Here is a 23,935-nt window from a genome sequence, read left to right on the forward strand (position 1 = left end):
CTCTTATTTTCTCCATAATTCAATGAATGTTGACAATTTAATCTCTAATTCCTGTGCCTTTTTGAAAACCAGTCTGCTCTTCTGGAAATTTTCAGTTCACATATTGCTGAAGCCTCATTAGACAAATCTGAAGCGTAACCTTGCTGGCATGTGTAATTTGGTTGTTCAATATATTGAACAATTTGGGGCATTGCCTTTTTTTAGGATTGCAGTATCATTGATTTTTTCCAATCTCTAGGCCATTGTTGAGTTTTCCAAATAACATCATCTTTTAAGATTTTAAATAGCTTACCAAGACTTTTCTCATCTTCATTAGCATTATTGTTAAAAGTGCTTTTTAAAGATCACTTGAATTCATTCTCTAGGATATCTGGTTCTAGATAAGTGATCTTAAGATCTTTCCTATATAATTATTCAGTATATTTTTCTCACTTTTCCCTAATCTCTTTTACTTCTGTTAAGTTCTCACTATTTTTTGTCTTTGATCATAACTGTTTTTACATGAAATGTTCCCTTAATAATGCTAATTTTCTTGAAGATATCTCTTGTTTTTCCCATTCAGTTGCTTTCTTCTGTTTCTTTACATTGCTCATTTAAGAAAAGTTTCTTATCTCTCCTTGCTATTTGGAATTCTGCATTCAATTGGGTATATCTTTTCTTTTTTTCCCTTTTACTTTCCTTCTTTCCTCAGTTATTTAAAAAAACTTCATCAAACAGCTTTTTTTGCTTTTGTCACTCTTCTTTTTCTTTGGAATATTTTTTGTTGCTTCCTGTACAATATTGTGAACCTCTGTTTATAGTTCTTCAAACACTCTATCAGATGTATTTATCACCTTTTTTTCATATCCATAAAGGATGATATTTAGGTCATACCTAAGTCTGATGATTTTTCTTGCTTTCTTCAATTTAAATTTTACAAAAAGAAAATCATGAGCCACAACCAACTTCATGTCTTATTTTAACTGACTATAGAGAGCTTTACCACTTTTGGTTGTGAAGTATATAATCAATCTGATTTAGATATTAACCATCTGAGGGTATCCCTATGTAGAGTCACCTTTGGGGTTGATGAAAAATGGTGTTTGCTGTGACCAGCAAGTCATCTTGACAAAACTATTAATCTCTGCCCTACTTCATTTTGTATTCCAAAGCCAAACTTGCCTGTATTCCAGTGTTGTTTGCATTTCCTACTTCAGCATTCCCAGTATTTTTCATGAATGTGACTTTTTTATTTGGTGTTATTTCTATAAGATATTGTGGCACTTCATAGAACTGCACAACTTTACCCTCTTCAGCATCACTGATTGGAATATTGACTTGTATTATGGTGCTGTTATTAGTGTCTACTTTTCAGTTTGTTTTTATTTCTGTAATTCAGTTTGTGGTCAATGTGCATTTTTTAGAATGAATTATAATTTAAAGAAGATGAAATATTGAAAGGTCTTCATAATCTGACTTCTTCTGCCTTTCCAGTCTTCGTACATCTTACTTCCCCCTGTATACTCAGTGATCCAGTGATGTTAGTCTCCTTCCTCTTCTTCATAGGAGACACGTCTCCATTTCCCAGGTTGAACATTTTCACTGACTGTCTTTCACGCTTCAAATTTTCTCTAATCTCAATGTTCCGCTTTCCTTGATTTCTTTCTAGTCCCAACTAAAATCCTAACTTAATGCTGCCTTTTGCTTTGTTGGTCATCACCCATCTTAAAAGAGAGGCAATAAAATGCACAGTGTATAGGGCAATAGGACCTGGAGTCAGGAAGTTCTAATTCAGCCTTAAATATTTAACAGCTTTGTTGCCCTGGGCAAATAACTTTCAGTTTCTTCATCTGAAAAAAAGGAATAATTACGTACCTACCTTCCCAAGATTTTTGTAAAGATAAAAAGGATATATTTGTGAAGTTATTTGTAACTTTATAGCTTATGTAGATGCTTGACTGGTGATTATTGTTATTGTTATTAATCCTATCTATCTCTTGTTTTTACATAGCTATTGACACACATACTCTATGAGCTCTTTGAGAATATAGGCTGTCCTATGCCTTTCTTTGTATTCCTAAAACTTGATATGGTATCTGAAATATATTAGACACTTAACAGATACTTGTTGACTGACAGACTAGTTGAAGCCCTTTTAGTTATACCAAATATTTTAGATAAATGTCTTTAAGAATATAGAAATATCTGTACATCTGTAAACAGAATATGAAAGAACTTTTGGTAATGCTAATACTGATGTATTAGTAGCAAAGAATATCCTCAAACTGTATCTTTTTTTGTAAAACCAATTAATATAGTATTTGTAAGAAGTAGCTAAAGGGAGTAAATTTACTACTCTTTTCTGTTAAGGAAATTTTATAGAACCAAAATGTAAGGTACAATTTCTTAAACTGGGGGTCAGGACACCACATGGGGTCTCATAACTGAATGCGGGGATTGTAAAATCATGAGATAAGCAAATGTTTGATTTGAGTATCTATTTTATATACCTGTGTGCCTGGGGCCTGTAAAAATTTCTCAGGCAAAAAGAGGTCATGAGTGGAAAAAGTTTTAGAAGCCCTGAGTAGGACACATTTTGAAAAGATTTTCCTTTTTCATGTTTTTTAGAACAAATTGTGTATAGTTATCAGTTAATGAATATGGTTGGTGAGAATTTGACCAGCGTCAGCCTGTTTAAAGAACATTGTGAAAATCTCCTTTGTGACCTGATGAGTTTGTCAGTCAGTAGGTATGCCAAGGTAATGGTATAAAAGTGTCTCATCCTTTTGATTGTGTAGGACTGTTTTTTTTATTTGGTGTATTGCTTCCATTTATACAGAGGTACTTAGTCCAAAATATTTAATTTGTCTACAGTATTGCAAGTCCCATGATGTTTATTTAAGTACTTTGTGACAGCTGAATGGGAAAAACAAAATTATATTAAAGACCAAGTGTACTAGACTCAGAATGAGGCTTAATGCTAGTAATTAAAACAAAAAAGATCTTCCATCTCTCAAAAGACAAAACAGAATGCCTGTAGATTTATTTGAGAGTTAACTGGACAGTTATATGAAAGGTTAAAAGGTAATTTTCCATTTAATGCTTTAGAATGGTCTTTCATCAAGACAACTCTTTTCATAAATGTTAAATCTTGGCAGGTGGTAAGAATAGTAGATTTGAAAAAAAAAATCTCCCTTCCTCTCCTCTGCTGTGGTAATGCCGGAGAAACTGAGGCAGGAGAGAGATTAGAGAGCTTTTTAAAATATTTTATTATTTGGAGAGTATAATTGACTAGACAGGACTCTCGTCTCAAATTATCCAGTCAGACAGAGATAAAGATATACTGGGACCAAGGAATCCATGTTGCTCCCAGGGCTGGAGGAGACTGTCATCTCAAAGAATCCAGCGTTCAGCAGCTAGCATACAGCCGCCAGTCACCAGCCTCCAGCGGAATGGGAGAAACCCAACTTCTTAAATACCTTTTAGAAACAAAGAAGGGGTAAGAAGCACGGGAAAATTTCTGTCAGGATGGGGGGAGACCATAAATCCTAAAAATCCAGAGACAGGATGTCTGAATACACAGAGGTAAAGATATCAGTGAGGTATCTTGGAATATTTTAGAGGGATATTGTAAATTCTTGAGGACAGAAAAAAGTCTACTCTCTTGTTTATCTTGCTTGCATTAACAATTTACAACCTTAGAGCAAATAGTCCTCAGTCTTAATGGACCAGAGTGGGTTTTTACAGCTTAGGGGATTGAGACAGAACAGTTAAGGAAACTGAGACAAGGGAAACTAGTGCAGGGAAACTGAGCCAGGACAGTTAAAGAGAACTGTGGCATAACACTGTAGCCTCTTCTTTTCTGTTTTCTCCTCTCCTCCCATCTCCCTCGCTGCCCTCCCTCTCCCCTCCCCAACAATCTTTTCCATAATTACTTTTCACTCAACTTTCTAAATCTCTGGAGTCTATAAACTTCTGACCAATAATGACCTTGAACAACAATAAAACTGACATGTTATTTAATGAAAAACCTTAAAAGTATTGAAACATCTAAGGTTTGGGGATTGTCACTAATGTTGAAATAAGTTAGTATAGTCCTGTAATGATGTGTTCCTACACTGCTATCTAGTGATGAGATAAGTGAGAAGCAGTTGAACAAAGATGGCTGACCAGCTTTGAGAGATTTGACTTGATTTATAAAAAGTCTGAATTCACAAAGAGATCATACGTTTTGTAGTATTACAGTTTTTTTGTTAATACAGTAGATCAGTAAAATTTAATGGCTTTGTTTGCATAGCAATCAGTGGTTAAAAAGAACTATGTTCTGTTGACTTAATTTCAGGAGATGGACAGGTTTTATTCTCAGATTTATAAATTGTTATCATTTAATTTCAAAGAATGTAGATGAGATCATCACAGACCCACTGAGGTACTGAAGATCGCTTAATTTTAAATCTTAGACATATATTTAGGTCTAAGTATTGTATAGATCAGGAATTTTTTGCCCTTAATGGTTTTCTTTTTTTAATATAATAGTTAGGATTTTTTATGTCTTTTTATGTCTAAGCTTTTACTTGAAAGCCTATAAGCATTAACCACATGTGTTCTTTTAAGGTAATCCACATGAATACATTCATGTTTATAATTGAAATAATTCATGCTGTAATTAAATAGAAAACAGTAATGTAAACCATACCATTAAAATAGCTTTTATCCATCATGTTAAAAGAACATCTGCCTCCTACTGATTTACAGAAATACAGATTTATGAAACATTGAAAGTTTAATTATTCTTCCTACAAAAATATGTGTGTATACATACTTCTACACTACCAGTCATTAAAGATATTTTTATATTGCAGAAATATTGCATAAGATGGAATCATTGTCTTTATAAACTGCATACATTAATATAAAAAGTTTGGCAACTTTTGTTGTCAACAAATTTGAATCCTTCCCGTCTATCTCATTCTTTTCATTCAAAGTCCTTTTTCATTCTGGTAGACTGAATAAATAATATTGGGACAGATTTGATAAAAGCTTGACAGTAATGCACACTTGATCTTTTGTTTATATAATTATTTTTGCTGTGTATTGGAAATTTCTTTTAGAAATTATCAAATGGTACATTTTGTTTTAGGCTATTCCGTAATTGGATATAAATTTTAAAAGTTTTGAAAGACAGTATGGTATGTCAAAGAGGTGGCCTTGGAAACCAGATTCCCTGATTCTCTTTAGCATAGTGCCTGGCACATACTAAATGTTTATTAAATTCAGTTGAATTGATTCTAAATCTTACCTCTTACATATAATGGCTGTGATCCAGGCCAAGTCACTTAACCTCTCAATGCCTCAGGCAACTCTGTAAGAGTTTGACTGAGAAAGTTCAGAATTGTACTCATAACCCAGAGTTCATCACACCCACAAAACCACTAACCCAGTCCTTATTTCTATCAAAGCAAATTGAGGAATGGAGAAAATATTTTTTTCTTTAAAAGCAATAGGAGAAAATGAATCCTACTTTTTTGTTATCCAGTGCTTTATTTTTCTATTTTCTTTCTCAGGTTAGGCCCTCTGAAGCTTTAATAAGTCACCACTGTCCCTGCTTATGCATCAAAGAATTATGGGTCCTGCTTATTCAGCTTCTTGATCATAGAAGTAAAGGGTGTCACACAGAAGTAAGTTATAGTTCATAAATTTTTTTTAATATATTGAATTTATCTATTTATTCTTATAAAAGCTTTTTATTTTTTAAGAGACATGTAAAGATAGTTTTCATCATTCATGCTTATAAAACTTTGTGTTCCAAATTTTTCTTCTTTCTATCCTTCCTCACCCCTCCCATAGATAGCAAGTAATTATATGTGCAATTCTTCTAAACTTATTTTCATATTTGTCATGCTGTACAAGAAAAATCCAGATCAAAAGAGAAAAATAACATGAGAAAAAAAGCAAGCACACAACAATCACAGAAAAGGCAAAATACTATACTGAATTTATTTATATTGAGTACTTCAACTTTGGATGCAACAACCTGTAATGTTAAAAGAAACTGAGCAAGACAGAGATTAGAGACCAATTCGATAGTTTATTAAATGGAGAGAAATACTGGGACCAGTGGATCCCATTGGATCATCTCAGAGTCTAGCCCGAGTATCAGGACAGTAAGGCTTTTATGGAATAACATTAACAATGATATAATGCAGATACCTAGGTGGGGATAGCCTCATAGATGGAGGTTACTGATATTCTAATGACATTAAGGAATGTCTATAACACCTTTATCTCAACTATTAAGAGGGGATGGTCATAACCTTAAGGCAGAATACGAAATAGGACAAATGGAGAAACTGATCACCCCATTAAAAGTGACCTTTAACATTACAAACCTGTGAGAAAGATAGTATAATATTTATTAGCCCCATTTTATAAATAAGGAAATTGAGCTTATAGAAATTAATTGACTTGGTCAGATTGAGGAAGTAAGATTTGAACCCAGGTTTCCAGACTGTAAGTCTAATGCTATTTTTTACCACATTATACCATTATCCATACCATTTTAGCAAATAGTATTAGGATTGACAACTCTTGATTATTCAGCATTTGCCAAGTCAAATATTGTCTTTAAAATTCTTACTCCCACAATTTGCTTGAATGGGTTAGGCAAATATTTCTAATGTAAATAATATTGGACAAGCAGGATGAAGAGAACACGTATTTAAGTGCCTACTGTACACTAGGCATTTTGCTAAGTGCTTTATACTATCTCCTCTGATGTTCACAGCAAGCTAGAAGGAGGGGAGAATGATTACAACAATTTAACAGTTGATTGAAATGGAGCAAATAGTGGTTAAATGATTTGCCCAGGGTCTCACACTAGGAAATTAAAGTGCTGGGTTCAAACTGGAGCGCAAGTCTTCTTGATTCTAGCCCAGTACCAGTTCCATTGCTTCACATTGCAGCCCTTATAAGGATAAAAGTCTTTGTCTCATCCTTTCGAAATTTAGGTGACATGGTTCAATGTAAAGGGCTGAAACTCTTAAAAGGTGTACTTGAGTCAGACAGCCAAGCACTTAAGGCTAATTATCTATTGGACAATGATTCTATTAGCATATGTTTGGAAAAATGGCTCTTCTTGCTGGCTTGATGTTTGGTGTATACAAATAATTGTAGGAAGAATTAGAGGGTGGTGTGAGACAAGCCAGACTCACTTTTCGGCAGGATGAGAAGAAAGATTGGTGGTGAACCTGTGGCAGATTTTCTGTCTCCTTCACTTCTCCCCCTAAAGACCATTGAATTTTAACTGTCATGTTTGCCTATTTGCCATATCTGCTTTTAGTCAGTATTTTTGTTTTGAATTTGTTTTGAATCTCATATTTTCAATAGATTTGGGTTCATTGGATCAGTAATCAAGTAGACTTTTTACAAATAAATCTTAACATTTAGGTATCTTTAAATTAAATAATAATACATATTGTGTTGTCCATCTTTTTAAGATGCAACTATATTGTCTTTTTTGGTTTGATTTTGACATTTGTTTTTCATTCTGTTATTTTAGATGTGAGCAAAATACAGTACGTTAAACTATGTAATTTCTATGCTTGCAGCTTTTTCTTCTGTGGGGGTTAGAGAAGTTGCTTGCTTTTAAATAATGAAAAATTCTGATAATTTCAGGGCTGTTCAAAGCTACTGAATAATGAGTGGTTTCATTCATATTTTTATGACAATTTTATTATAAAACTCAAAATACATGATCCTAGAAGAATGTTTTAATTTAATTGCATTTGAATCATTTCTGTTTCTATAGCCCTTTTGGAAATGGATGAATAAACTTCTAAAGAATCTTTTTAAGAAACCCAATGATACAGAACAACCTTCTCTTCTTGTTGTCCCCTCCAAGGATCCATTGGGCTTTAGTTGGTGGATTATTACTCATCTAGCATCATTTTACCAATTTGATCGTAATGGAGTGCTAGATGAAAAGGTAATACTTTAATTCCTCTTATTTTTATCTCAAAATAGTGTATTTTAACTATAAAGTAGGTGTACTCCCTTTTCCTACCCCTTTTTATTGTGATTGAATTGTTTTACATGTTGTTTTATGTTCATTTGTGGTAATCACAAAGGGCAGAGCTTTGGCTCCTTAAAGACAGGATTTATTTCATTTTTTATATTTGTATACACAGCACCTGAAACATAGTGGGCTCCTAACAAATGCTTACTGATTTATTCTAAGAGTAAAGATATTTATAAGTTTGAAGACTCTTCCTTTAGATCATAAAAAGTACTCTAATTATAAATGTAAGTATTTCAGTAAAGGAATGGTTAATGTTTATGAATACTGCTACTGGCAAAATATTTAAAGTCAAGAATATGGCCTAAGTGCTGTGAAAGCCACTTTACCTAATATAAAACTGAAAAGAGCTTGTACTGGAAATTAAATAATTTACTGGAGACTTTTGTTCTAGGTTAATCAACCATCTAGCTATGTGACCATAAGAAAAATCAGCTGAGATCTCTGGACTTTAGTCTTCTAATAATGCAAAATGAAGAAATAGGATTAGATAATGACTGAGGACTATTCAATCTTTAATGTGATGCAGTCACTTAGTAAAAATCAAGCACTTACACTGCCTTGAAGGCCTTGGCTTTCTCTGGACCATTGGAGGAAGGGATTCCTTTAAGAAATTTTGGGCAAATAAGTCTTTTTGATTATTATAAATACCCAAATTAGCCACAAAAAACATTTGAAGGAAAATACTATTTATATCCAGAGAAAGAACTCATATATAGAAATATATATAGAATGATTTTACACATATAAATGTATACATATATATGTGTGTGTGTGTATGTGTGTGTGTGTGTGTATGCACATCCACTCATTTATTTCTAATAGTAGTCATCACTGGGGAAAGAAAAATCTACATATTAACTTTATTATATATTTAAAAGATATAACAAGTTATACATAATAGATTTTTTCAGTTTCATATGCGATTATCTTTTTTAAATTATACTATGTTATGGAAATACTTATTTTATTTCATAAATTTCATCAATTAGAAATAAAGCAAATAAAAATTTAAAAAAAAATTTTAAAGAAAGGCCTTATCCTGATACTGGCAATTAATGACACCAATCACAACCTTGATCAGTACAGTACTCTTGGCTCTTCAACAAGGAGTTATTAATCACTGAGGCATGAGATTGAAACTTACAGCTCTTGAGTTGAGTTCTGAATCACTGTGCTCTGTGCTCATCAGGATATTGAGATGGCCGCTAAGGTCCTAGTCCCAAACATGGTTAACAGTTTATAATATGGATAGGAAAGACCTTCCCATTGAACCTCAGTCACCCAGCCCAGTCCTTACTGTCTTCTTGAATCACAACTTAAAGAAATAGCAATTTAGCTCCTCGCTAATTGATTGTCATTGTTATAAACAATGGTTGTAAACAAAGGAGGGTACAGGATTCCTACAACTAGAATATGTAGTTCAGTGACCTGACTGTTGGTCACTCCAGGAGAGATGGGAGATAGCAGTGAGACTACTTGTCTTTCCATATCCATGGAGATGCAATTGTCAGGCTACTTAGTCCCACCTCTTGGTCACTGGCTAATGAACTTGTAATAATGAAGGTACTTGTAACTCTGTCTTGGTCTGTTGCCCACCTAACTAGTCTGTTTGGATCCCAGTAAAAAGGGATGACTTTTAAGAGTGACTACAGGAAGCTTTTTTGGAGGTGCATTAACACTTCACTGTCACTGACAGTGGGTAGCCAGCAGTGATTCTAGAGATAGTTTGCATAATAACCACAAAACCTTTTTGAAGATCAGAGAGAAGTACAGACCCCTGCAGAGTCCCATACAGGGCTTTAAGTTATCCCTGGGAGATAAAAAGAAGAATCTCAAGGCATCATCCAAGAGTGGTAGACAAGTGCACTAGTGCAGTACAGAGATTTGTTCCACAATTAGTAGTTTCATTGTGATTTTCATAAGGGTTTTTATGGGCTCTTATACCTCATGTGAGGAGGAGACATTTTCTCTTGTGCATTTGAGTCACTCTAAGGCTTTTCTTCAGATCTAGGATCCTGATGGACTGCCCAATGTCCCAGTTTTATGACTGTCTTTGGCAGTGCTAGCACCATGACCAGGATGGTGCTCTATCAGAATACACTGCCAGGAGAAGCCAGAACATGGGAGTTTTAGTAAAGCAGCTAATCTGTTTCCTTAGCAACTTAACCTCCACCACAAGCAAGCACTACCCATTAGGCTCCAATTTTGAAAAAAAGGTTTAGAAGACTAGATTAAGAATCAAAGGATCATATAAAGAAACATTTACATGTTATATTTAAGATTCTCTGATTTGATAGTTTGGGAGGGGCTGTGTGTGTTTGTTTTAATTATTGTAAGCATTCTTTAATAGAAAAATCATAAATATATTGCATACCTATAAATCTCAACACTAGTATCTTGAGATCCCTTAAAAATAAGAGGTAGCAAATTTTTAAGCATTGTTTTGATATGTTTTATGATTAAAAGATCCAAAGAAAAATGTTTAGTGTGTTGAGCAAGATCTAGAGAGGAAAGATGAAGCTGCAGCTAGGTGATTCAGTGCATAGGATTTGGAGCTAAGATGATGTGAATGTGAACCCTATTTTAAACATTCCCTGTTTAGACAGATTAACAGATTGACAGGCAAGTCAGTTAACCTCTTATAGCCTCAATTTTCTTGTCTCTAAAATGGAAATAAATAATAGAATCTATCTCAAAGATTTGTTGGGAGAATCAAATAAACTAAAGAGTTTTGCAAACCTTAAAACATTTCATATGTCCAACACCATAAAAGAAATGTCAGGAACACTGAAGCTAGGTTCTTTATCTACTTTTTAAAACCAACTCTGACTCTTCTGGAACATTGTTTAATAGTTTTGTTTAGTTTCATTAACAGACACTCAATTTATTATTTTTCGTTTCCATGTTTGGTGGCTATATAAGCTAAAGGTTTTTTCTGGAGGCATCTCATTGTTCCACTAAAACCTATTATTCTGATACCTTTAAAATAAATAACCATCCTGTTTTTCTGAAAAACTCCTAGAAATGACCTTTTATCCTTTTTTGTTATTGTTGTTTTTAATTAATTTATTTAAATACATATTGTTTTATGAATCATGTTGGGAGAGAAAAATCAGAACAAAAAGGGAAAATGATGGGAGAGGAAAAAAAGTGAACGAAGCATGTGTTGATTTACATTCTATCTTCAAAGATCTTTTTTTTGAATTATATTTTCTGCCCAAAGTCTATAGCTTTGAATCACTGAACCACTGAGAAGAACCAAATTTTTATAGTTGATCATTGCATATTCTTGCTGTTACTGTGTACAGTGTATTCTTAGTTCTGCTTATTTTGCTCATATCAGTTCATGTAACTCTTTCCAGGCCTTTTTAAAATCATCTTGTTTATCATTTTTATAAAACAATAATATTCTATTACCTTTATATACCACAACTCATTCAGCCATTCCTCAATTGATGGACATCTATTCATTTTCCACTTCCTTGTTACCACATAAAGAGCTGCTACAAACATTTTTGCACGTGTAGAACCTTTTTCCTTCTTCATGATTTCCTTGAGATAAACAACACTTGTTTTAATTTGCATTTTTCTAATCCTTAGTGACTTAGAGCATTTTTTCATATTACAATAGGTGGCTTTAATTTAATTTAATTTTTCTTTTCTTTTCTTTTTTTTAATTATAGCTTTTTATTTACAAAATATATGCATGGGTAATTTTTCAGCATTGAAAATTGCAAAACTTTTTGTTCCAATTTTTGCCCTCCTCTTCCCCAACCCTGCCCCCAGATGGCAGGTAGACCTGTTACATGTTAAATATGTTAAAGTATATGTTAAATACAATATATGTATACATACATATCCATATAGATATGGATATGCCATGGATATCCATATCTATACAGTTATTTTGCTGCACAAGAAGAATCGGACTTTGAAATAATGTACACTTAACCTGTGAAGGAAATTAAAAATGCAGGTGGACAGAAATAGAGGGATTGGAAATGCTATGTAGTGGTCCACACTCATTTCCCAGAGTTCTTTCGCTAGGTGTAGCTGGTTCTATTCATTAGTGAACAAATGGAACTGATTTGGTTCATCTCATTGTTGAAGAGAGCCATGTCCATCAGAACTGATCATCATATAGTAGTGTTGTTGAAGTATATAATGATTTTCTGGTCCTGCTCATTTCACTCAGCATCAGTTCATGTAAGTCTCCAGGGCTTTCTGAAATCATCCTGCTGGTCATTTCTTACAGAACAATAATATTCCATAACATTCATATACCACAATTTATTCAGCCATTCTTCAGTTGATGGGCATCCACTCAGTTTCCAGTTTCTGGCCACTACAAAGAGGCTAGCTTCCATTTCTAATACTTTCTGAATTTTATGGCAACCTTTCTATACTCAATTCTTTAAAAGTCACTAGCATCCTACATTTACAAGTAGTAGTTTTTTAGTGCTCTAGGATTTAGTTTTTCTGGTCCTGGTGTCTTAAACTCAGGTAGGTTGTAAGCTTCTTAAAACTTTTCATTTAATTTTTATATTCTTAGGTCCTTGGATAGTGTGACACATAGCACATTAATTGCTTATTAGTTGATTGAGAACAATTAGATGTGGCTTAACCAACCTTTAACTTGGGCTGGATTTTCAACACCTTTATTTATTAAGTAGACAATGATCCAAGGAAAGAATGTGAAATTCAATTATTTAATGATTCCCTGTTTCAATTTGCCTCTTTCCCCAGATCATTCTCACCACTTCTCTGACCCTATTTGTAGAGCAAAGCTTTTGATTAATTTAGTTGTCCAAGACAGACACACAAGATAAATCCAATTATTTAATGGTATCTATAGACTTTGCCTCTTTGTCCCTCCACCCCCTCCTTGACACTATTCCCAGAAACCTCCTTCTATTTACTCAGATATTAAATTCCATAGTAAGGCTAATTTTTCATAAATCTAAATTTAGTTATTGCTTCTTTTCTTTGTAAGTGCTCACAGACCATTTTTGACATCTAAAGTTTTATCAGAAATTGATATTAAGCTCATTGAATTGTACCTTCTCTCTCTCTCTCTCTCTCTCTCTTTCTCTCTCTCTCTCTCTCTCTCTTTCTTACATCTACTTGTCTACTTACATCTATTTGTCTAGACCTATCATTTCATTGGTGAAGAAATTTCCTAGTGAAGATACTCAAATCCTTCTACAAATTCAGATCAATAATTCTGCAATACATAGGCTTAAAGAGTTGTCTGAGATACATGTATGACATAGTCACAACTTGAATTCAGGTCTTTCTGAGTCTGAGCCATTTTGATATGCTTCCTCTTACAGTTTCCCGCCCATATTCTCTTTCCCCCACCCCCTTTTTTAAAATCAGTATCCTTGCTTACTTTTAGGTCTGTACCTTCTCTAAGTCCCTTGAAAGATAACCAGTAGAGATTCAGGATTTTTTCTCCAATTCTTTAAATATGTTAAAAATGTCATTTGTCTGGGATAAATGACTTTAGGCGACTAAGAACATTTTAGCAGATGAGATAATAAATATGAATTACTTTATAAACCTTAAAGCATTATGTAAATGTTTTTCAACTTTTGTTTAGCACTTATGTGGCAAGCACTGTGCTTAGTATGTACTGAGGATGCAAAGATAGTTCCTGCCTGCAAAGAACTCATATTCTAATGGAAGAGACCCATAAAATATATACAAAGCAAATGAAAGTAATCAGAAAGGGGGAAAAATACAGTAGCAATTAGAGGACCTAGAAGAATGTATATAGAATGTATAATTTTAGAGATGAAGGTGAAGAGGACAGAACATTCCAGTATGGACACAGCTCAGAGCTGATAAATGTAGAGTCTTATACAAGTGACAGAAAGAAGGCTCATGGGGATAAGTCTTTCGTATTTTAATTTCCAGGTAGCCATTTTTTGTTCTGCTATTCTTGTCTGAAGATTATTCTTCTTGGTAGATAATACAGAAGCAAGAGGAAAGCTAAAGCAAATTTTACTTATCTCTATTATTGCTGGTAATTTTCCCATCAATGCCAATCCTCTTCATCCCTTGATTTTCATTGCTTCCAGCATAAATGGGAAAAAAGACACTTTTTTCTAATGACTTCTGAACTTATTTAAAGCCCCAGCTATTCTGGTCTTTAACCCTCCTTCTGACCTTGTTCTTATCTGATGGTGAAATTTAGAGCTGGAAAGACTTTTAAGGTATCATCTAATTCAGGGCTCTTAACATTTTGGTTTGTGACAGACTTTTTTGGCAGTCTGGTGAAGCCTGTAGACTCCTCTAATAATAGTTTTAAATGCATAAAACAAAATACATAGGATTACTCAAAGAAGCCAGTCATAGTGAAACAATTTATCTATTTGTCTGTCTTTTTTCGTAGATTCATAGATTCCAGATTAAGAACTCATTTTAGATAAGAAAATTTAGTCTCAGGTAGATGAAGGGATTTTCCCCAAATCACACAGATAGTAAATGACAATGAGTAACAGAACTAATATTTGAACTCATGTCCTCTGACTTCAAATCTTGAACTTCTTTTTAAACTTTACTCTTTTGTACATCTTCTTTCCTGTTGTATAAGGAGGTGATAGTTAAGATTGTTATGCAAGACTATTTCTATGTCTGTTTATGAAATCTTAAGTGACTCCCTGAAAAAATAGAACAATTATCTAGAATTAAATAATTATAATAACAGCTAGAATGTATATAACACTTTAAAGGCTGAAAAGTATTTTACAAATATTATTTTATTTGATCATCACAATACCTCTCTTGGAAATAGATGCTGGTATTATCCCTGATTTACAGATAAAGAAATGGAAGAAGATAGAGATTAAGTGACTTGCCCAGAATTACCCAGCTAGTAAGTATCTAAGCTGGAATTTAGAGTTAGTTCTTCCTGATAACAGATTACATTCTATGTACTATACTATCTGCTTTTAGTTAATTGTGTACAATGTACAAAGTACTCTGATTATGATGGTGAGGATAATGATAGTAATTAGCAGCAAATGTAGCTTTTAGGTTTGCAAAGCACTTAAATGATATTATCTCATTCAATCCTTACAACAACCCTGGGAGTAGAGACTTTTATTATTTTTGCCATTTTATATTTGAAGAAACTGAGATAGAGAAGGGAAGATTAGTTGATTTTCACCAGATCATACACTAGTAAATGTATGAGAGCTAACTTAAACTGGGGTCTTCCTGAATTTAGATCCTACCCTTAGTCTATTACATTTAGATGCCCCAGACAAAGAGGACATCATATTCTGATAGACTAAATAGCAATTTTCAAGTGACAAATTATTAGTTATTATTTAGTTAGTAGTTAAATAACAAGTAGTGCCTCCAAAGACACATTGTTTTGGGGGGGGATAAGAGTCTATATTTATCATCATTATTCATGCTATTTATATTATGACTAATTCAATTTGATTCAACAAGTGGTAAGCACATTCATCTTTTATTGTCTCAAATTTGCTCATAGTGTTATACAGGATCTGTTTTTTTTTTTTTTTTTTAAACAAATAATGATCCTTTTGTATTTATCCAAGTATAAAATCCATTTTTCTCTTTTTTTTTTCCTTTAAAAAATATCAGGTTTTTGAAAAAACAACTCAATTTGAAAAATTCCCATCTTTGTTATGTGGAAAGTGTTTGTGTCTAAATTGCAGTGTTTTTGAATTTTATTGTGTGTGGAATTATTTCCTCCTTTCCCACCTTGTTTGTCTTTTTACCTTATTCACCATGTTTTTCCCTTTTTATATCCAGAGTTTTGAATTAGTTCTAATGATTCCCTGTTCTTTAGTTTCATTATCATCATAATTATTGTTAATGTAAAAATCACTATTGTTTTAACAGGTGCTATTATTATAATACCTTATATTTGTTTAATACTTTTAACTTTTCCAAACTATTTCTGCATGTATTATCACTTTTTCCCTCTTAGCAGTCCTTTAAAATAGAGTGGACTTTTTTGTACCCATTTTTGTAAATGAATCACAAAAAAAGGAGACAGCATGGCATGTTGGAAAGTGCATGGGATTTAAACCAGGAAAAGCTTGGTTTGAATTCTCAGTATTTTTTCTGCCACTAAATTTTTGCAGAACTTAGAAAAAGTCATTTTACATCTCTGGGCCTCATTTTATTCATTTGTAAAATGGGGAATATTTGGGTTTAATAATCTTTTAAGTATTTTTTTCCAAATCTAAATCTATTATCTTCTAATTGAAAAGTTAAAAGAGGGGAGATTTTGCTTAATGCCACTGAATCTAAACATTAGGTTAACAACTTTAGAAGTCATATAGAATATGACAGAATTTCCTTTTATTTAGTAGAAGCAGGCATATCTTAGTCCATTCTTTCAAAAAGATTAGCCTGGGTCTTGCTGATAATTGGCTCATTTTCTTATCAGTATCTTGAAAATTCTATTTTTTATGGATTTAACACCTCTAAGTATAAAAAAGGTAACGATTATGCAGTAAACATTCTTTATTCTACTAAACAGTAATCTGGTGGAAGGAAGATGATATAAAGTAATAATGGTTATTCATATATTCTTCAGGGGGGAAAAATGCCTCTAGTCTTGTTTCATCCATGAAGGTGTTTCAATTTTTTAATGTGGACTACGTTGCCCTAGAGGTTAATGTGAAATCTTTACATTCTAAATAGGTTTTCAGCTGTGGTTAGTTATTTTTTATTTTATAAGTTCCCATAACTTAGACATTTCTCATATATGGATTTAAACCAGAAAACTGTAGCCAATTTCTCAGCATAAGAATTTAAGGAAACTTTGGTTTTTCATTTCTTATATTTCAGATTTTAGATTTATCATATATTTCTGTTTAATGCTTTTCTCTTCTCTTAACCCAGACCCAGAGCATGTTATCCTCTCAAAATCCTGCTCATCTATTTTAAAACCAAATGGAGTGTAAAGAGGAAAATTCACCACTTTTGAACATTGCAGGGGTCAGTTTTAACGCTGCTTTCTCTGTCCAGACCAAAGAGAGAATTATTCAGGGCTAGGTGATACTCTTCTTGGAAATGTCTGAAATGACTACTGGATAAAAAGATGCAAAATGTAACCCCTAAAGGAAAGTAGAGCCATTCTCTCATATAGACTAGAAATGGAGGGCAAGGGAAGATCCATTTTATTTTCCTGATAGAAATGTAGCTTATGCAAGACCTTAAGTGTGTTTCTCAGTTGTAGTTTTTATAGTAGCCTTGGAAGTACAAAACATCGCTCTAAGTGGGTGGTTCCATAATAATTTTATACCACTTGGAAGCCAGTTAGTCATAATTTTACATGTAAAACAAATACTATCGCTACAGAAAACTGAGTTAAAGCTGTCCCCTCATTCTCATCCCCTAAAAAAGGGAATTTGTAGCTGATATTGTATCTGTCCTTTATATATACTTTGTTTTGCAGTAATCCAGATGCTAGATTCTTTGGATTAGAATGATATTTGACTGTTTTGAATTTTAGCTTGTACACATCATCTGTTTTTACTAGACAAGATGTTTGAATTACATCTGCAGGGTTCTAATTAGTAGAATAATGCAGTCTGGAGGAAGCATTAGAAATTTTATCAGTAAATGCTGTACAAATGAAATACAAGCATTTAACTAAGAGTCAGTTCCTGGGCTACAAATTCTACACAAATTCAGCTATGAACTATATCATACACATTAGTTATCCTATGCAATTGCCATCTCATATTTTTCCTTGTAAAAAAAAAATGTTGATTTAAAAAAAATTACTCAGCAAAAGATAGGTTGGTAAAATTTTCATTGTCTAATAACAGCTAGGACTTCATTATTTCAAATGTACAAATGGGTTTTTCAAAAATTAATATTTCTTCTTTGCTAAAACAGAGATCTAAATTAAGCCACACTATTCGCCTACTAAAGGTTTATGTGAAATATACAAAAAAGTAGTAATTTACTTAAAACTGCCATGTAAGTGAACATGGGCACCTCTATTTTTGTTTTAATTATGTCCAGTGATTTTGGTTTTTCTCACTCCACTACAAAATATTAAAATTTGTGTAATATTTCTTTAGTTAGAGTTGGTCAAAGAAAATTGTCCTTTCAAAAAAAATGATTTAGTAATCTCAGCTTTCCAAACTATAACTGAAAACCAAGAAGTAAGCATATATATATATATATATTTTTTTTTTTTTAAAGGAGGCTTATAACCAGTTAAATATACTTCATAGTATCCATGCAGTGTGGTATATTTACTGAGAGTCTCCCCATTCTTATTTCAGACACACTTTTAGTAAACTTGATAGTTTAGTTTCTTAGCCCACAGTAGACCAAAAGCAGCAATTTAGGAGGGGGCAGAACTTTGGGAGACAATCATAATAACAGCAAGAAGTCTTCTGACAATAAAGGAGGAGAAAGAAAAACTATTTAAAAAACAAAAACATGAACTCAAAAAGAGCAATAGTCTGGTTCACCTCAAAATACTCTGTTTTTAGCATAGTATAATAATTTATGTTTATGTCAATAGCCTTAAGACATTAAGAAAAAACAGAATTATATTTATTTTAATCTGTTTAAGAATCCAATAGTGCATAGTAATACATTCAACAGATGTTTCATATTTTAGATTCTATGGGACTATCACATTAACATGAAACATTGCTCACGATAGGACACATCTTTGCCCAACATATCCAGGTTTTTATGTATAATCTACCTAGTCTATATCAAATAAATAATGGCTGAGATTATCATTGTTTGAATGCTTCATTGGATTTTGGTGTTTCACTTAAAACAAAGAACAAGATTGTTCTGAGCCTTCGTTTTCTTTAGTTTTAGTAAACTTCCATTCTTTTCATCTTGAAGAGGTAAAGATAGAGGCATTAAATATGTAGATTACATCTTCATCTTGGATTGTATTCTATGTATCTTTTTCTCCTTTGATAACAGTCCTTAATAGCATTCAATTATAAAAAACCAATATTAAAAAAAAAAAAAAACTACATTGTAAGCTGTTAAGTATCTTGAACTATGAAACACTCCTGATTAAATAAAGTTCTTTTGATTGTTTCACTGCAATTTCATATAGGTATGTTTAGAATGTAGAACAATGTAAAAATCAATCATGATGTTTGTTTTGTTTTATTTGCTTGATCAAGTGTGAAAAGATATAATTATTTCTAGAAAAATGAAAATTATTTTGGAGAACAATAATATTTTAGCTGTGGTCTGTACAATGTGATTGTAGTTAGCTATTAAAAGTTTTATGCGCACTTTTGAATTTAACATTAGCAAAGGTTAAAGTTTTTCCCCAAATGTTATAAAGATTAAACAAAAAATAAGTCCTTACTTGGTGAGGATCATGGCTTTTTTTTAGTGTAAAGACTGAAGTACTTAGTAAAATTTTTCCCTCCAATTCAGTCACAAATGTAACATGGGAAGAAAATAACCAGATAATACATAAATATGTATCTTCCATCAACATATCAAATTCTCTGGTGATAAAGATAATTTTTTTTAAAATTAGTCATTTACTTTCCCTGTTCTAGTTTTTAAAATATATACTATTAGAAGCAGTGATTTCTTTGATTCAAAAAAAATTTTTTTTCTCTTTCCAGAAACAAATGAATTCAAATTGGAGTTTTGTAGAAGAATTACTGAAAAAGTCAACTAATCTTCAGGTGTGTGTATTAAATATCAATAAAAATATTGGCAGTTTAAATCTTTGGACATCGATTAGTATATGTGCAGGAGAAAACATAAAATAAAGCCAATCTTTGGTTATGTAATTATACAGATGCTCTTGGGGTTTTTGTTTGTTTGTTTGTTTGTGTTTGCCAAACTGAAACCGGTGCTTATGAGATTAGTAACTACTCTTTAAAGATTTTTTTTCTTGACACTAAATTGTCAGATAAAGGATAAAGATAATTATCCCAGTTGGCTATTTTGACAAGATATATTCAAAATAAGGGCTAGATGCTTAGAAACTGGTAAGCCATACATTGAATGTGTGGATATCAAGTCTAGGAGACATGATGGGCAAAGATAGTGGCATTGAAAATTCAGCTATATCCTCATCACAGCAGGAAGGTGACTTGCCTTGCTGAGCAATTTGTCTTACAGGCTTGAATCATACTCTTACTGATAAGGTTCTAGTTTCTGAGCACTCATTTCATACCTTATCATTTTTCTTTCTGCAGAGCTGTTAATGCAGTGCTTCATGGCCCAGAGGTCAGACTTGACCTCCTTTTAAAGTGGTTTTAAATATGCTGTTCATCACATTTTTAAACATGTTGCGTTGTAACTCTGTAAATTTGTTCTGAATTTTCATGGTATAAATTGCCTTTTTGTATAATGCCTTGGAAAAAATTAGGGAAATGAATGTTGGTTTTCATTTGGAGAAAAAATTATTTGGCCACTAAGAAATAAGACTTTAAAATTTTCTAAGACAAGTAAAACAGAAATATGGTAGTTAATATAGGCTGTTTTCAATCAATGTATTGAAAAACAAGTCTGTGAAACTCACTCAATTTAATAGCTTATTTTGAGACTTTTGAGACCCCTCTAGGATTGTGTATGTAAATTCTTTTTAAATTAATGTTTTACCAGATGAATATATAAGTGTATTTCGTTATTACACAGGCCTATTAATTATGTAGGTGAGAGCTCAGAATTTTCCCTTAGATGGAATGCCAACTCTACTTGGGAAAAAAAGTGATGTTACCTTTTAACAACAGTCTTCCTGCAAGTTTTGTCACTGGCTTGCTAAGTTTTTTTTTTTTTTTTTAATGATACTGCTCATATTTTCTTATATGTATATTCATATAGCTTCTTGTTCCCCTCTCTTGAAAAGTTCTTTTTTTTTTTTTATCTTGATAACATCTTGATTTCATAACTCTCCTTGAATACTAATCTAGTTTTAAGCTTTTATTTTAAGACATTTGGGAATTATTAGCTTGTGATCATTATATCATTTATATACTACTAAACACATTTACCTGATTTTGGCTCAAGGTATCCTTTTTGTGGTATTTTTTAAAATGTTGTTGTTTTAAATGGAAAGACTTTCGTTTAAAACCATAGAAAAACTGTTTGGGGTTTTTTTTCTTTTATGAAAGATTAGATTTTATCACTACTTTGTTGGGAAGTATTGGGAGAGTAGGTTAGTACTGTTTAGATTCTTTGTTTTGTTTTTTTTAAGTACTATGGGAAGATGGATAGGTTTCTAAGTATTTCTGTAGAAATTTTGAAATAGGTAGAAAACAGATAAGTCGTGGTGAGGAATAAAAATCTAAATATATTATTTGTGGGAGCAGGAAAAACAGTACATTGTCATCTCTGCCTTAAAGCAATAGTATTATTTTTTACTAAGACTGTAAATCACTTTCTATCAGTGGTTTAGTGATTTATTATTATTATTTTCCTTTAGACTATGACTACCTAAGTGTTATTCCCTGTCTCCCCCTACCCCCAAGGAAAAGCACTATATTGACCATGAAAAAAGATTTTCCTCACTTGGAATGTCTAATAATATAATAAAGCTTTTATTGACATTGCTGGATTTAACTTTTATAATGCTATATTTTTTATAAAGGTGAGATTTAGAGCTGGTTCTGTAGCATACTGTGTAATGACCATATATGGAAAGAAGGATAAGTTAGGTTTTTTGTTTTTGTTTTTTGGTTAGCCTGTATGGTAAATATTTCTTTGTGAAACTAGAGCCAGCACAAAGCAAGATTTTTTACTCATTCAAACTGTGTAATATCTTCCATTTCCTAATATTTAGGAAGATTAAGCCTCTCTCTCCAATACTATCTCAATTTCATCATGCTTTTCATTGTGTCAAATCATATTCCATAGGTAATATAAAACTACTTGCTAGTGTTCTTGAAACCAATTTTGTGGGTTCAGTAGGTGGTCATAAAGAATAAATAATATGTTTAGATAGAAGTATCATTCTGATTATATCTATTTTTCTCCCACTGAGATAAATTAAAATCTGACTGCCCTCATGTTATGTATGACTTGCTCTCCAGCAGTGAAATAGTTCATTTATAGTCTTTAAAAAAAAAAAAATATATATATATATATATATATATATATATATATATATGTACACAACAGTTTTAAGATAAAGTTGATAGCATCTCAAAGCAGTATTAATTAAGCAAATAATATTTTTAAATTATTCTTTTTCAAATCAAGACAGAGGCATTAAGCTTTACTGAGGATCACTGATACATGGGTATCTTTGGACTCTGCTCAACCAAGTAAAGATGGAAAAGGGCTTTTTTTTTTCTTTAACATTTATGAGAAAAAAGAATCTGAAAATTAAACTGTTCTTTTAAATCAGCTGTGTTGAGAATGATACGGGAAAGAGAGAATTAAGCTATTTATGTGCTATTTCAACCTTAAAATTTTTATTTTTTACAAGAAAGAATTTTAGATTTTGCTTTGTTTGTTTTGATTTTTCTTTCCTTATATTCATTAAGATAATATAGCATTTTATAAACAACTTATAATAGTCTTGCATAAGTCTTATGTTCTTGCCTTAAGAAAAGGACTATGATAAATGACTACTACTCATTTCTAATTTCAGGAAGTGCTCAAATTCTTTCAGTAAGAATAATAATATATCAGTAATTATTATATACCAGTAATATGATCAGAGGAAAGATTTGAATTCAGGGTCTTTGACTCTAGAGACAGTATTCTTTCTATAATACCAAACTCTGGTGACACCTTTAGAATCTGATTAATTTATGAGCTAGAAGATATATTATGGGGGTAAAGCATTGAGTGGAAAGAATACTCTCTTTGTACCTAAAGGAGCTTGGTTTCATTCTTAGCCTTGAGTTCCATAAGACCTTGGTTAGGTCACTTAACCTCAGTTTCCTCCTCTGAAAGTAAGAAGTTGGACTTACATGGCCTTCCAGTTCTCAAGTATGATTTTGAAACAGAATATGTCCCATTGTTAAGCATCTGTACATTTGTGGAAACTTTTAACTTTATAATTAAATTACTAGAATTTGAGATGTTGGATCTCAAAGCTGGGTCCAATGTCAGTTATTCAAAATATGAGCCAATGCACATAGCATTATGTAGATAATAAAGTTTGCAAAATGCTTTTCATGATTTCTGCCAATAGACTGAGTTTTTTGAGAGCAGTACTATGTTTTTTGTTGTTGTTTTGCTTTGTTTTTTGCCTATGTTTGTATTCCTATTTACCTGTGCCTCATGTGTAGTAGGCGCTTAATTAAATACTCCTTGACTGACTGACTTTAGTAACAGCTCTGTAAAGCAAGAACTATCTGGATTTCTATCTCTATTTATAGATGAGACTGAGGCTCTGAGAGGAAAGTGACTGTTCCATAGCAAGAATCAGAGATAGGATTTGATCTCAAATGTGTGAATTCAGCATTGTGTCATAGTGCCTTCAGGTACAAAACATTAAAAATCCTCGGGGGAACATTCTATGAAGGAGGACTAAAGAAATCTCTGATCAATTTGAGAACAGTGTAGAAAAGAATTAATCAGCAGAACTAAATAATCAGAAAAATATTACAGAAACCTTTCTTCCTAATTCTAATTTGTATATAAAACTGCAATGTAAGTTTGTAAGAACAGTTAAGCAGATACCCACTGTGGAAGTATGGAATCCTTGTTTAGAGTGCATAATATGTGTATGGTAGATTTGTAGGTTAGTTGTTTGTAATTTGGGCAGTGCCTGAATTTAAAATTTGTAAAATAAAAATATATATATATGTGTAATCTGTATTGTATTTTCCAACTTAATGATAAATGTGAGGCAAAACAATTAAGCCTCTCTTAAATTCTAAAAGAATAAAAGAGAATATGTGTATATATTGCTTC

At 32.3% G+C, this 23,935-nt stretch overlaps 1 protein-coding gene across 1 annotated transcript in view; it reads left to right on the forward strand.

The window, feature by feature from the left end:
* MMS22L (MMS22 like, DNA repair protein) overlaps window positions 1-23,935 on the forward strand; it is a 156,726-nt gene that overhangs the window by 32,113 nt on the left and 100,678 nt on the right. The window contains exons 8-11 of the mRNA XM_003769307.4: window positions 2,608-2,738; window positions 5,544-5,657; window positions 7,787-7,963; window positions 19,681-19,743. Of these exons, the coding sequence (XP_003769355.1) occupies window positions 2,608-2,738; window positions 5,544-5,657; window positions 7,787-7,963; window positions 19,681-19,743 (485 nt within the window). The remainder of the gene's footprint in view (window positions 1-2,607; window positions 2,739-5,543; window positions 5,658-7,786; window positions 7,964-19,680; window positions 19,744-23,935) is intronic.

Source organism: Sarcophilus harrisii, chromosome 4 (genome assembly GCF_902635505.1).
Source record: "Sarcophilus harrisii chromosome 4, mSarHar1.11, whole genome shotgun sequence".
Taxonomy (NCBI): domain Eukaryota; kingdom Metazoa; phylum Chordata; class Mammalia; order Dasyuromorphia; family Dasyuridae; genus Sarcophilus; species Sarcophilus harrisii.